Here is a 15,634-nt window from a genome sequence, read left to right on the forward strand (position 1 = left end):
TATCTCCACAATTTCATGGTATCCAATTGGTAGTTACAGTCTTGTCTCATCACTGCAACTCCCGTACGGACTCAGGAGAGGCGAAGGTCAAGAGCCATGCGTCCGAAACATGACCCAACCAAGCCGCATTGCTTCTAGACACCATGCCCGCTTAACCCGGAAGCCAGCCACACCAATGTGTCGGAAGAAACACCGTACACCTGGCGACCATGTCAGTGTGCATGTGCCGGCCTGCCACAGGAGTCGCTAGAGCGCGATGGAACAAGGACATCCCTGTCGGCCAAACCCTCCCCTAACCCGGACGACGCTGGGCCAATTGTGCACCGCCCCATGGGTCTCCCGGTCGCAGCTGGCTGCGACAGAGCCTGGACTCAAACCAGGATCTCTAGTGGCACAGCTAGCAACTGCGATGCAGTGCCTTAGACCACTGCGCCACTCAGGAGGCACAAGCAACTGGATTCTAGAGTCTAAATTGCACCCACTCTGTTTTGGCGTAGCCTTCTGAGTAGCCAGCTCCAGCTGTTAAATGCACCAGTCCAGTCTGAAAAATGTCTTGTTATGCATTCTGACTCTAAGGGCTACAGCCTCGGAGGTTACTGGTGTGCCAATTTCTTTGTCCATCTCCCCGGGCCCTGGTGTACTAACAGTGATTTGGAAGTTGAATGCAAAACCAGAACCCTGTACTATAGAAGCGGTGGATGTTTTTGTCTGTAATCCTGCAAACTGGTGTTTCACATCTGAGAGAGCAGTTTCTTCCCCCTCTGCTGCTGGTGCACCCTCAGGGAAGAAGTAGAAAGTGAAAGAGATGTTTCTCTGCTCTGCTTTGTTGGTACTTTTGGGCAGTGTCATTCACCCGAGGCTCAACGTCTGCTCCAAAACAATAACAGACACAAACACATGCAGAGACACAGTATTAAATCACATTACAATGCATAAGTATGTCAAGGAATTTCGTGTAATTACTTTTTGTGTCTTAACTATGACCAGTGTCTTGTACTCTGTCATGATTCCCTCAGCACCAGCCATTTCCAGATAAACTCTGAAGACACTCCTGCTGTTAGCTCAAATGACATGTAGATTGCTGCAGAAAGATTTTGCCAAAGCTTAACATCAGGTGCATAAAGTGTCACTAGCTACAGTGACTGCAGTGAATGCATTACAGGACCTTCATGAATGATCAAAGCACTGTTTTTGCACCTTTATGGAAGTGTAGTACAGTGCCTTCAGAAAGTATTCACACCACTTGACTTTTTCCACATTTGTATGTCTTACAGTGGCATTAACATGGATTGAATTGTCATTTTTTTGTGAATGATCTACATGAAACACTGTAATTTCAAAACGGAAGATAAATTCTAACGTTTGTAAAAAATAAATTTAAAAAAAGATATATATATATCTACTGTATATACCGTATATGACAAATAAAACACTAATATCTTGATTTAGATAAGTATTCAACTTCCTGACTCAATACATGTTAGAATCCCCTTTGGCAGAAATTACAGCAGTGAGACTTTCTGAGTAAGTCTGTAATAGCTTTCCACACCTGAAATGTGCAACATTTGCCCTTTATTCTTTAAAAAATTATTCTTGCTCTGTTAAATTGGTTGTTGATCATTGCTTGACAACCATTTTCAGGTCTTGCCATAGATTTTCAAGCAGATTTAAGTCAAAACTCTAACTCGGCCACTCAGGAACATTCACTGTCTTCTGGGTAAGCAACTCCAGTGTAGATTTGGGCTTGTGTTTTCGGTTATTGTCCTGCTTAAAGGTGAATTAATCTCCAAGTATCTGGTGGAAAGCAGACTGAACAAGATTTTCCTCTAGGATTTTCCCTGTCCTTAGTAACATTCCAAAAAAAAAATACCTAAAAAAACTCCCCAGTCCTTAAAGATTAAAACCATACCCATAACATATTGCAGCCACCACTATGCTTGAACATATGGAGAAGGACACTGTAATGGGTTGTATTGGATTTGCCCCAAACATAACGCTTTGTATTCAGGACAAAAAGTTAGTTGCTTGGACACATTTTTTGCAGTATTACTATAGTGCCTAGTTGCAAACAGGATGCATGTTTTGGATTTTTTACAATTCTGTACAGGCTTCCACTTTGCACTGTCAATTAGGTTAGTATTGCGGTGTAACTACAATGTTGTTGATCCATCCTCAGGTTCTCCTATCACAGCCATTAAACTCTTAACTGTTTTAAAGTCACCATTGGCCTCATGGTGACATCTCTGAGCGGTTTCCTTCTTCTCTGGCAAATGAGTTAGGAAGGATGCCTGTATTTCTAGTGACTGGGTGTATTGATATACCATCCAAAGTGTAGTTAATAACTTCACCATGCTCAAAGGGATATTCAATGTCTGAATTTGATTTGATTTTACTCAATGTCTGCATTGAAAAACCTCCCTGGTCTTTGTGGTTGAATCTGTGTTTGTAATTCACTGCTCGACTGAGGGACCTTACAATTAAATCAAATCAGATGGTATTGGTCACATACACATGGTTAGTAGATGTTAATGCAGATGTAGCAAAATGCAATTATCTGTATGTGTGGGGTACTGAGATGAGATATTTATTCAAAAATCACGTTAAACACTATTATTGCACACAGAATCCAGAGTCCATGCAACTTAAGTGACTTGTTAAGCAAATGTTTACTCCTGAATTTTTTTCGGTTTGCCATAACTGGGGTTGAATACGTATTGACATTTCAGCTATTCATTTAAAAAAAAATCGTTTCAAACATTTCGAAAAACATAATTCCACTTTGACATTATGGGGTATAGTGTTGTACAAATGTGGAAAAAGTCCAGATGTGTGAATACTTTCTGAAGGCTTTGAAAAATGCACAATGCTATTTCAAGCAGCCAAATTACTAGGAATGCATCGACCTTATTACACGTTTTCGTAATTCCCGACCAGTAAAACTTTCCAAATTAATTTGTTTCCACTATTCCGATTTTTGTTGCTGGGAATAACGAAAACGTGTAAAAAGGTCGATGCATTCCTATCGAAGAAAGACTGACACATAGTAGTAATTTGGCTGCTTGAAATAGCATTGTGCATTTTCTATATAGAAAATGAACCACAGAGTATTATATTTATTAAACTACTTTATCATAGAAATCTCATATTTAGCTTGGAAATGCCTTTTAGAAATGTGATTCAATTTGTAAACAAGCCTCGGCGTCGTAGTGCGTCATTTTGGTTTGACCAATACATATGCGTTTTGCTGGTGTTTGTGGGCAGGTCTACAAATTAGACGTCAAGAAAAGTATAAATACAAATACGATTTCTTGTTCAAAATTCTACGGAACTGTAAAAGGAACGGTGTATCTGGCATCTAAGAACATTGTAGTAGTTGTTTTGTTCTCAGTTAAGATTCTATTAAGCTAAATACACTAGGTAAGTGTTTTGTGGTTGTTCATTTGAAATGTAGTTAGCCCAGGCTATTTTTATCCGTTGTTGGTAGTTAACTAACGTCGAGCGTTAGCTTAAACCAGGTGGTTTGCGTGGGCACTAGCTTGTCAACTTGGCTTATTTAGCTATCCGAGTTAACTAGCTACTGTAGGTAACTTAAATAAACCAGGCCTCGCAGGCGATTTTGAAATGCTGCATGGCTAACTAAGGTGGCTAACGTTACATTGAAGATAACGAGGTTGCAACCTCGTTACGGTGACTTGAATAACGTTAACGGCGTTAGTGTAGACAGTTGGAACTATTGTTAACATTTTCTAGGTAACGAACGACTGTCCGCCTTGTTTAGCCTTTCTCAATTTTAGTGTTTAGCTTGTTACTTATTTGGATGTTAATACTAACAGTACCTAGTTGGTTGTTACCCCCATCTTGGTTCTAAAATCGGACGTAGCTAGTTACCTAACGTTAAATTGTCTGCTAGTGCGTGATAGAATAATGCTACTTTCAGTTGAACCGCCATACCGGTTTAGAAAGCTGTCCTGCGTCCTATATGTTTAAACATCCTGTGTTGCTAGCTAGCCGACTGGGGTCTCGGCTAGCTTCTTGGCGCCTTTAGCCGTATGAAACTAGTAGTAGCCTTTTGTCATGTTTTTTTTTATGGTATAACGTTAGTTGCATGCCTGCTGATATAGGTATCACCATTTATTTGGCGGTCTAATGCAACCACTACGACTGGTTTCAAAACTCGCGATATTAAATGTGCTGGCCATCAGTAACCTTGTTTGAGTAGTGACGCCACGTGGTTTCTTGTGCATTTTAGAATTTCACCTATTTTCAGATACGTCTACAAGTGAGCTATGGCACGTACCAAACAGACCGCCCGTAAATCCACTGGTGGAAAAGCACCCAGGAAACAACTGGCCACAAAGGCTGCAAGGAAAAGTGCGCCATCTACTGGCGGTGTGAAGAAACCTCACCGTTACAGGTAACGCTTCTCACCTGGACCATAATCAATTTGCTGCAACGGGACACTTCTTGGCATGTGTACTGACTGTGTGTGTGTGTGTAGGCCGGGCACAGTGGCTCTGAGAGAAATTCGTCGCTACCAGAAATCCACTGAGCTGCTGATCAGGAAACTGCCTTTTCAGCGGCTGGTCCGTGAGATTGCCCAGGACTTCAAGACAGACCTCCGCTTCCAGAGTGCTGCCATTGGTGCTCTGCAGGCAAGTTAACCAAAGGATTTGAGTTGAAACGGGTTGATTTATGGATAGGTGTAGTCCAGGGTTTCTGTTTTTGCCCAAAAGCCTGCTGCAGCTGAAAACAGAACTAAATAAATTGCTAAATAGTGCTTTTATTCTTTGCTGGCAATACCAGTTGATTGAAATGCATTTGACTTATGCTTATTGGTCTATATTTACTATAGGTTAATTTGCATAATTATTTTGGATTAAATTGGCCTGTATTTTCTTTAGTAATGGATCTAAAGAAAAGTATACAGAGCATATTTTGCGCTGGATTTCTTGCAAATCCTAAGTTGGTTGCTGCTGGAGTACAATATAATTTAAAAAAACTAGTCATTGCACAACAATTTTAAGTGCTATTGTGCGTTGACCAGTTTTGGTGCGCAACTAAAGAGAATATATTTCTCAAATGGCAAATTAAGTGTGCCTCCCATTCAAGTAAATGTCATCAGCCCATCACCCACCACCATTTCTCAAGACACTTATCTTGCTTCAAAGTAGCCTATAGGCATAATCTGACCATGGCAACGTGGCTGCAATAATTTTATCAGTTTCAAGGTTGGGGAAAACTAGCAATTTATCTTTACATTTCCTACTTTTTAAGTGCAGTTAGGATCTTCATATGTGCAGTTATGTTTTCTTTCTCAATCAGTCATGTTAATCATAAACCTGAGTTCAAATGATAGAAAACTGAAAGTTAAGCGAACTGTGACATCACCAACCTCATATGGACACAGATACTAGAGGTCGACTTATTATTGGACCAAAAAAGCTGATGCAGACTTACTTATTTGTAATAATTACAACAGTACTGAATTAACACTTTTATTTTAACGCAATATAATACAGCAATAAAATCAATTTAGTCTCAAATAAATAATGCAAAAAGTGTTGGAGAAAGTAAAAGTGCAATATGTGCCATGTAAAAAAAAAAAAAAAAAAAAAAAAAAGCACTTGTTTAAATTCCTTGCTCAGAACATGCGAACGTATGAAAGCTGGTGGTTCCTTTTAACATGAGTCTTCAATATTCCCAGCTAAGGAGTTTTAGTTTGTAGATATTATAGGACTATACCATTTGTATTTCATATACCTTTGACTATTGGCTGTTCTTATTGGCACTATAGTATTGCTAGCCTAATCTCGGAAGTTGATAGGCTTGAAGTCATAAAGAGCGCTGTGCATCAAGCATTGCTAAGAGCTGTTGGCAAATGTATTTAAGTGCTGTTTGAATGCTTACGAATGCTCAGACTGCTCTATCAAATCATAGACTTACTTATAATATAGTTAACACAGTTTCCGGATTTGACCAAAATAATGACCAAAGGCTCGTATTTCTATCATTTCAAAAACAAAACATTTATTCTTTCAGTGAAATACGGAACTGTTCCGTACTTAATCGAATGGATGGCATCCCTAAGTCTCAATATTGCTGTTACATTGCACAACCTTCAATGTCATGTCATAATTATGTGAAATTGTGGCAAATTAATTACGGTGTTAGGAAGAAATGGTCTTCACACAGTTCACAACGAGCCAGGCGGCCCAAACTGCTGCATATACCCTGACTCTGCTTGCACTGAACGCAAGAGAAGTGACAATTTCCCTAGTTAATATTGCCTGCTAACATGAATTTCTTAACTAAATATGCAGGTTTCAAAAAATATATACTTGTGTATTGATTTTAAGACAGTCATTGATTATGGTTAGGTACATTGGTGCAACGGCAGTGCTTTTTTTCATGACTGAGCTTGTTAAATCATCACCCTTTTGGTGAAGTACGCTGTGATTCAATGATAAATTAACATGCATTGATTATTTGCACTGCAGGGCAAGCTAGTTGAACTAGTAATATCATCAACCATGTGTAGTTAACTAGTGATTATGGTAATTTTTAATGCTAGCTAGCAACTTACCGTGGCTTGTTGCTGCACTCGCGTAACAGGTGGTCAGCCTGCCACGCAGTCTCCTCGTGGAGTGAGATGTAATCGGCGTCCAAAAATGTTTATGAAAACTTAATCGGGGTCGACCTCTAACAGATGCATTGATCCATTGGCAGCTAAATGAGTGCACAGAACTCGTAGCCTCTAACTTCTCTTGAGCTTTCATGCTGAGGACTGATTATTGAAGGCGGTAGTTGGAAATATTTTTCTAATAGGTTACTGTGAGGGACTAGTTTTAATAACATATAATTCGCAGTGGATGTTCCTCTTTCCTACATTTTCACACAGCAGGCCAGGTACTTCTATGCATGCTCAGGCACTCATGCTTCCTCAACATTATCAGGACTGAGAAGCCAGACTTGCTCATTAGTCACATGGAGCACTCCAAACAAAAGACAATGAGAAATTGACAAATCTCATAAATGATTATGAAATAAACGTAAACTCAGAAGTGTAGAAGGTTGCAAACTCTGCAAACAGTGTTTCTACTCAATGAGAACAGTAAAATGACTAATGCATGCATTAACAGAAATTGTAACCAAATGACAGCTTAACAGTACATTTACTAAAATCAAAGGGCAAAGAATTTACACTGAATTGGCGGGAGACCGCTGAGCAATTCTGTAGAGACTCGACCATCTTCGCCACACACCCCGCCCCTTGTCCCAACATTTAAATATTCTACTCTAGACAGCTTCACACATTTTAGCTTTTCACCCCAGCCGTAACTCGATCAGCTAGGTCTTAATGCCCTGCGTTTACCAAATTGCAGATTTCCCAAATAGGCATCGGCCTACGGGATTTTGAAATGATCCACAACAACAAAAAATGTAAGATGCAAGATGATCCTCAGTTCCTCTTTGGCCAAGTCATGCTTTCTGGTGAAGTGTGTCGAATGGTCTTGTTCCTCTATAGACAAGTACTTTTGTCATTTATTTCCATTCCCTATTGGGCCCACCCCATGCAGTTAATCCCATTCTATTGGTTTTCATATTTACTTTATTTCGTTGTCCAGAAGCAAAATGTACAATCGTTGTCATATTAGCAACCCATCCACGTTGAGTCTTTAGATTCCCCTGCTTTCTAACTTGACAATGCAGTTGTATTGGTTGCTGCGATAAATGCGTTGCTTTTTCTGTTAAAAGATGCATTGCTATATTCTGAGCACTGGGTGGATGCCCTAATAGATGCCCATACGTGTCCGGTAAATTACTCTTTCCCTGTCACGTTGTCTGGAAACTTATCCTATTTTTTTTATTTTTCCCCCTAATGGAAACCTTGGTTCAGTCCCATTGGCTGTTGCTCTAACATGGGTAGACAACCCAGGCAGGGGTGTGCCAGAGTAGCCTTAGTCCCAATTATGCAGCAGGTAAATGATGACTTGGTTAGCTGCTGCTGCCCTTAAGTTAATATGTACTGATGCCAATAGATTCTGATTATGGGCTTTTCTCTCCTCATACAGGAAGCCAGTGAGGCATACCTTGTTGGCCTGTTTGAGGACACCAACCTGTGTGCCATCCATGCCAAGAGGGTCACCATCATGCCCAAAGACATCCAGCTGGCCAGGCGAATCCGAGGCGAGCGTGCATAATATGAACACTTTGAACTCTTCGAGGAAAGGTGGGTGGGGTGTTCAACCATAAATTACTGTGCTTGACAAAAATGTTTAAACGCACCAATTTCATTGCTTTTACTGAGTTCATAAGGCAATTAGTCAATTTAAATAAATTCATTAAGCCCTAATCTATAGATTTCATATGACTGGGTACAATGGTTGGTTACAAATACCTTAGAATGGGACTAAGGATCTCATCAGTTTTGAGCATTCAAATTGCCATTGATAATGCAGTTTCCATTGTCTGTAGCTTATGCCTGCCCATACATAACCCCACCATGGGGCACTCTGTTCACATCACAGACATCAGCAATGGTTGAGGCCGGTTGGACGTGCTGCCAAATTCTCTTAAACAATGTTGGATGCGGCTTATCGTAGAGAAATTAACATTCAATTCTCTGGCAATAGCTCTAGTGGACATTCCTGCAGGCAGAATGCCAATTTCATGCTCGCCCAACTTGAGACATCTGGGATTGACAATTTAGCATTTTAGATTGGCCTTTGTCCCCAGCACAAGGTGCCCCTGTGTAATGATCATGCTGTTTAATCAGCTTCTTGATATGCCACACCTTTTCAGGTGTATGGATTACCTTGGAAAATGAGAAATGCTCACTAATGGGGATGTAAAACAATTTGTGCACAAAGTTTAAGATTTTTGTGTAAAATATCTTATTTTATTTCAGCTCAAACTTGGGACCAAATTGTTATTTTTGTTCAGTGTATGTAGTAATTTTTGTATGGTCTCATTAGTAGAATAAAAGCTTGGGATTTATAGTACATGAGTAGCAAGTTTCATGCAAAAACATTCTTAATCTTTTCTCAGGTTTTGAAACTATTTTAAAAAAATTGTTAGTTTATACTTTTAGGTCATCTTAATGTAGTATGCATATCACATTATGGCCATTTGTTGTAAATAAACTTTCCACTACCTCACTTGGACTACATTTTTTTTGTTGGTTTATGACCCTCATTTATGCAAATTCTGGGCTGAGCTATACTTTCTTAGTCATGGCTGAGGTAAAATTGACTGCCCAGGATTGGCATTTGTTGGTTAAAGTGAGACTATGTTAAGTACAAGGCTCAGCATTAACATTTTAAAATCGAGAGTCTACAAGGCATTGCTTCAAATGCACATCCAAAGACTACATCTTCTGCAAAATTACATCTATAATTCATATTGTACACAACTTGGTTTCACCATATGCTTATGACTACTTGCTTAAAGGTTGGATGGAAACATGGTTAGTGTTACCTTTCCTTCACACGATGTGACAATGTTGAGTGAGGTTCATAGTCTAAATCTTGGATAGTAAACATTTTGAATGACAATTGCATTTTGCTCCTTAATTATTGAACCTCGATACTTACAGGTGGATGGCCAGAGCATTAATACCTCATGCTCATCGACATGGAAGCATACACACATTGTGCATTCCACAGACATTGCCTAATCTAGCTAAAATAAATAACCTGAAATTAGACTTTCAGTTGCACAATATTAGCTAGATTTGCTTTGTTCTTCATCCAAACGTAAGCCAGGTAAATGTTCATAAATTCCTCTCAAGCTGTCTCTCAATGTCTGTCTCGCCCCTCACTGCACACCACAGCAAGAAGCTCACCCCAAAGAGACTGATGGAGGACTTTCCACCACGGCTGCTGATACTTGCGTCCAAGGGACTGGTCTACATTCTAAGTCTTGTGACTGGCTTTGCTGGTAATGAACTTGATGGGATGACTGAGCTCCTCACCATCCTAATCTGCTGTTTTTGACTTAGCCAGCCACTGGGAGGTCAGGGAGAGGGTCCGTGAATGGTTTAATAAAAAACAGGCCAGGTGTAACAGTAACAACATATCAATAAATGGCATTGAACAGAATGCCACTCCCCACCCTTAAATTTCCCCCCATGTTGTAATGACTTTACTGATCGCTACTTTGAGAGAGAATTTACTTTCTATGACATGATTGTCCAGATGTGGTTGCACTGGATAAGAGTGTCTGCCAAATTACTAATGTACAATTTTAGGAGCTGGGCGTCTAGGATTTTTTTTGGGCAACCTACAGAAAGCTGTTTCGCAATATTGTATTTTATCCCCCCTTTTCATATTTGATCGTTTGAAAAGGCTTCAGATATGCAGCTACTCAGGATCTTGGGGCAGCATGTAGCCTAAGGTAAACTCACATCGCTTTGGTCCGTACAATTGCCCTTATTTTAGCGCCCCAAAAAAAACGTTTTACTTCCAGATCAACTGATGTCAATTCCATTGTAAAGAACAATTTCTCCCCTTTCCAACATTATCAATTACATGACCTAAACGCTGCACGTTTCTGCACAATTCAAGCAGGCAATGAGCCCCGTTGGGTCTTTCTAAAAATGGCGGGTGGGGAAGAGAAACTAATGTGTGATAGTGAGAAGGGGAGCTGTTGTGTGGGAAAAATTGCTTTTTTTCACTCGATCTGTCCAACCTATTGCTTCTAAAATGTAAATTAAACACTTAAGTTTATATAATGTGTCATTACATACCTATTTGAATCGGGTTTTTAGGGCGGTGCTAAAGTGATGTTAGAAGTAAACAGCGGCTTTGAGAATGATGATCGCATGCAATGATGATGCAAAAAATGACTAGGTATCCACCCTTACCCCGTCACTGTCCATTTCTTGTTTTTAAAAACAGAAGTGCTCCACCTGGTGGAGAGATTGTAAGACATAAATAGTTGCTTTATGAGTGCTGTACGTTACGACACGTCATGATGTAACGGAGGGTCTGTTTTTTTTTTCAACTTTTCTCCAATACTATAGAGCCATTACCATGTCGATCAATGCTTGAATGGAAACCTAGTTCACACCCCCGATTTTGAAGTTGCTACAGTCCCATTAGTTTTCTGTGTAGCCTCGTTTGAATGTTGCGGTTGAGCACATTTGTACGGAATGGGGTGAGTTTACGCTAGAGCGTTGGGCCACTAACCGAATGGTTGCTAAATCGAATCCCCGAGCTGACATGGTAAACATCTGTTTTGCCCCTGAACAAGGCAGCACTGTTCTTAGTCCGTCATCGTAAGTAAGAATTTGTTCTTAACTGACTTGCCTAGTTCAATAAAAAAAAATGACCGTAGGAAATGTTGCTAGCAAGCTATCACTGTTAGCTAATGTGTGAGTCAGTCACTCCTGGTTGGTCACGTGGGGTGCAGGAAGGGTGAAGAGCCCCTTAATCTAAAAGGTAAAATAGCCAGTGTCACTGAACACTGAGTGATGGTTTTAAAACCTGAACCAAATGTGTACACCTTTGCCAGCTTGGTTTCAGTCAGGTTTGTTTGATTCACTGAACTACTCTGTCTGATGAAACTGAACTGTATAGCTAGCCGCCTCAACGCAACTCCTGGCGTTTAGTTTAATTGAGTACTGCGTCGGTAGCTGTATATTTATCATATTGTACATGCCTCTGCATTGTCTTGGTAACAAATCCCAATCTCACGATGCAGATAAGTGTGACAACCTAGATAAAACACGTCCTACTCTCGACATCGTGAAGAATGACCATCACAGGTCAAAATTCTCAGTTCGAAGCAGATTATGTAACATTTAGTTGTGTAGCTTTGACGAACACAATTCAGTTAATGAGAAAATAAATCCCTAACCATTAGGATAGTTGAGGCATTTTAATTTTACAGTATCAGATGCTGCCAATATTTAAACAAAACTAGAATATTATATTTTTTTACATTTAATCTATGGTGGATGTCAAATTCTTAGGATAAACAATGCAAGATATAATATTGCCATCTATTGGAATTGCAAGAGCAGTCAGACAATTAGGTAGCCTATCGTCATACTTAAAACCAGTGCTTAATTTGTAAATCGGAAGGTGCCAGAACAAGTAAGCAAGCGCTTGGTACCAGAACGCATGGGAGACACAAATCTGTGTTATGTTAGAATTGCAAGCAAATCATAGCATTTGTGTTGTGGCACAGAGCAGCATAGTAGAGCTACTTATAGAAGTTGTACACATGGGGAACATTTTTAGTTGCCTAGGGTCCTGGATAAATGGGCCCATTTTTATAAAAGCATTTCATGCAATTCTGTGTCATTTTACATGACTGGAAACTTTGGCAGAGTATTTTCTTTTATATAGACTGCACAAATTATCAAAATGACAAACTGAGGATCTTGAGATCAATATAAAAGATCTTGTCTTGAATCCAATAACAGCAAAGGCTCCTCCGGGGAGGACCATCCTCAATGAATTTCATAAAAATAGTCAAACATGAAAAATATGATTTTTAGCTAAATCTATACTAAATATGTTCACGTCGCCAAATAATTGATTAAAACACTGTCTTGCAATGACTGTCTACAGTAGCCTCAACAGCACTCTAAGGTAGCACAATGGTTTAGCTGGAGGACAGCTGGTTTCTGTCTTCTAGGTACATTGACTTCAATACGAAACCTAGTAGGCTCATGGTCCTCACCCCTTCCCATAGAATTGCACAGTAATTATGATAGGTTGGAGGACGTCCCTCAACCTAACAGAGCAGATTGTCCACCCAATCAAAGGATCAGAGAATGAATCTAGTACTGAAAGCATAAGCTACAGCTAGCTAGCACTGCAGTACATAAAATGTGGTGAGTAGTTGACTCCGAGAAAGACAATAGTTGAACAGTTTTGAACAAGTTAATTTTTGAAGAAATATGTGAGAGAGACCGTTAGCTAGCTATATTTCTTAGTACAGTGCCTTCGGAAAGTATTCAGACGTCTTGACTTTTTCCACATTTTGTTACATTACAGCCTCATTCGAATATGGATTAAATGCATTTTTTCCTACACCCAATACCCCATAATGACAAAGCGCAATGTTTTTTAGAAATGTATTAAAAGTATTCAGACCTCTTGCAACTTGAAATTGAGCTCAGATGCATCCTGATTTCATTGGTCATCCTTCAGATGTTTCTACAACTTGGAATCCACCTTTGGTAAATTCAATTGATTGAACATGATTTGGAAAGGCGCACACCTTTCTATAAGGTCCCACAGTTGACAGTGCACGTCAGAGCAAAAACCAAGCCATGAAGACGAAGGAATTGTCTGTAGAGCTCCGAGACAGGACTGTCGAGGCACAGATCTGGGAAAGGGTACCAAAAAATTCTGCAACATTGAAGGTCCCGAAGAACACAGCGGCCTCCATCAGTCTTAAATGGAAGAAGTTTGGAACAACCAAGACTCTTCCTAAAGCTGTCCGTCTAGCCAAACTAAGCAATCGGGGGAGAAGGGCCTTGGTCAGGGAGGTGACCAAGAACCCGATGGCCACTCTGACAGAGCTCAAGAGTTCCTCTGTGGAGATGGGAGAACCTTCTAGAAGGACAGCCATCTGCAGCACTTTACCATTCAGGCCTTTATGGTAGAGTGGCCAGACGGAAGCCACTCCTCAGTAAAAGGCACATGACAGCCCGCTTGGAGTTTGCCAAAAGGCACCTAAAGACTCTCAGACCATTAGAAACAAGATAATCTGGTCTGATGAAACCAAGATTGAGCAATTTGGCCTGAATGCCAAGCGTTATATCCGGAGGAAAAGTGGCACCATCCCTACCGTGAAGTTCAGTGGTGGCAGCATCATGCTGTGGGGATGTTTTTCAGCGGCAGGGACTGGGAAACTAGTCAGGATCAAGGCAAAGATGAACGGTGCAAACCTGCTCCAGAGCGCTCAGGACCTCAGACTGGGGTGAAGGTTCACCTTCCCACAGGACAACGACCCTAAGCAAACAGCCAAGTCAACGCAGGCGTGTCTCTGGAGAGACCTGAAAATATCTGTGCAGCAACGCTCCCCATCCAACCTGACAGAGCTTGAGAGGATCTGCAAAGAAGAATGGGATGAACTCTGTGCCAAGCGTGTAGCGTCATTCCCAAGAAGACTCAAGGCTGTAATCGCTGCCAAAGTGCTGTGTAAAGGGTCTGAATACTTATGTAAATGTGATGTCAGTTTTCTATTTAATACATTCGCAAATATGTCTAAACCTGTTTTTGCTTTTCCATTATGGGGTATTGTGTGTCTATTGATGAGATTATTATTTAAAAATTAAAAAAAAAATACATATTAGAATAAGGCTGTAATGTGAAAAAGTCAAGGCGTCTGAATACTTTATGAATGCACTGTATATAAATATTTGCGCATAAGTGTTTCTACCGACAGTTCTATCATCATTCATTTTACTGACAAAAAATACCACCTTGTCTAGCATGTTTTGTTTTTTTCAACATTTCGAAAGTTGAACGAGAAATGTTCTGTTTCCCATCAGGCCTGTCATGACATTTTTTATCTGACATGTACTTCAGGGACATATCAAAATTTGCTGGGTGGGAGGGGCTGGTCCAACTCAAGGTGGCATAAAAAATGCACTGCCCCTCTCAAAGTAAAACATATTTTGACATGACGTTCCCCTTATACTGTAAAAGAATTTGAACAAATTGCAATTTTTTCATAACCATCGTTGTAGGCCAATTTTGAACAAAGACCCATTTGGGAGCCAAATGAACAGATCTTACGGAGCCAAATATCTACAGTCTATTCCAGTGTTTCTCAATTCTGGTTCTGGGGATATGTATTCTGTTTTTTGCACAAGCAATCACACACTCCACTCAACTAGTCAACTCCTGTATTTTACGATACTTTGGGAAAAGTGTGTAGAATCTGGACCAGTGGAGTCTGCTGAGGGGAGGACTGCTCATAATAATGGCTGGAACTGAGCGAATGGAATCAAACACATGGAAACCATGTATTTTATACCATTCCATTTATTCTGTTCCAGCCATTACGACAAGCCTGTCCTCAACTAAGGTGCTACCAACCACCTATGATTTGGACATACCTTACGATTGCAACTCTGTAGTTAAGTAGTCCTGCTTATGGCTTTACAAAATATACACCTACATTTTACAATATCACTGATTTCCAGTGGAAGAACTCAAGAAGAGATGGGACTTTCTCAACTCAATATACAAGATATACAAATAATACATCATCTGAAGAAAAGACTAAGAGACAAAAATGGGTCATGGACAAGCTGCAGTTTTTATACCCCCACACAAAACACAGCATCAAGGTACAGTCATTGGCTACAGGTTACACAAAATAACATGCAGTGCCTCATGACATTTTACCTCAATGGGTCAAAATGCATAGTTTGTGTCTCGCAATTAACAGAGAGGTCCATCGTCAGAAGATTATTATCCGGGTGACAGCAATGACGGTGGTGGTGAGGTGCTGTCAGAGGTGGTGGTCCCACTGAATGATGTAGATTATTTTGATGGTGAGGAGACTGGTAAAACAAAACTCAACACTGCCGTTTAGAATAAGAAAATATGTAAGCAGCTGCCAAGGACCAGTCCGTAAGGAGGATGACAGTGCGTGACAACTCACA

General features: G+C 40.2%; 1 protein-coding gene and 1 long non-coding RNA gene across 3 annotated transcripts; both read left to right on the top strand.

Moving 5' to 3' along the window:
- Positions 1-3,234: 3,234 nt before the first annotated feature.
- LOC129860345 (histone H3.3A-like) lies at positions 3,235-4,680 on the top strand. 2 transcript variants are annotated; one of them, XM_055930668.1, is made up of 3 exons: positions 3,235-3,417; positions 4,250-4,414; positions 4,499-4,680. In XM_055930668.1, the coding sequence occupies exons 2-3, from the start codon at positions 4,287-4,289 to the stop codon at positions 4,659-4,661; spliced, it is 291 nt and encodes a 96-aa protein (XP_055786643.1). In that variant the 5' UTR covers positions 3,235-3,417; positions 4,250-4,286; the 3' UTR covers positions 4,662-4,680. The 2 variants fall into 2 exon arrangements, with proteins under 2 accessions (XP_055786643.1, XP_055786644.1); XM_055930669.1 differs by having other exon boundaries at positions 4,268-4,414.
- A 930-nt stretch (positions 4,681-5,610) lies between these two features.
- Positions 5,611-10,120, top strand: LOC129860347 (uncharacterized). The gene is made up of 2 exons (XR_008760353.1): positions 5,611-8,230; positions 9,833-10,120. It is a non-coding gene; the product is annotated as an uncharacterized LOC129860347 (long non-coding RNA).
- Positions 10,121-15,634: the final 5,514 nt, after the last annotated feature.

This window comes from Salvelinus fontinalis, chromosome 8, assembly GCF_029448725.1.
Source record: "Salvelinus fontinalis isolate EN_2023a chromosome 8, ASM2944872v1, whole genome shotgun sequence".
NCBI lineage: Eukaryota > Metazoa > Chordata > Actinopteri > Salmoniformes > Salmonidae > Salvelinus > Salvelinus fontinalis.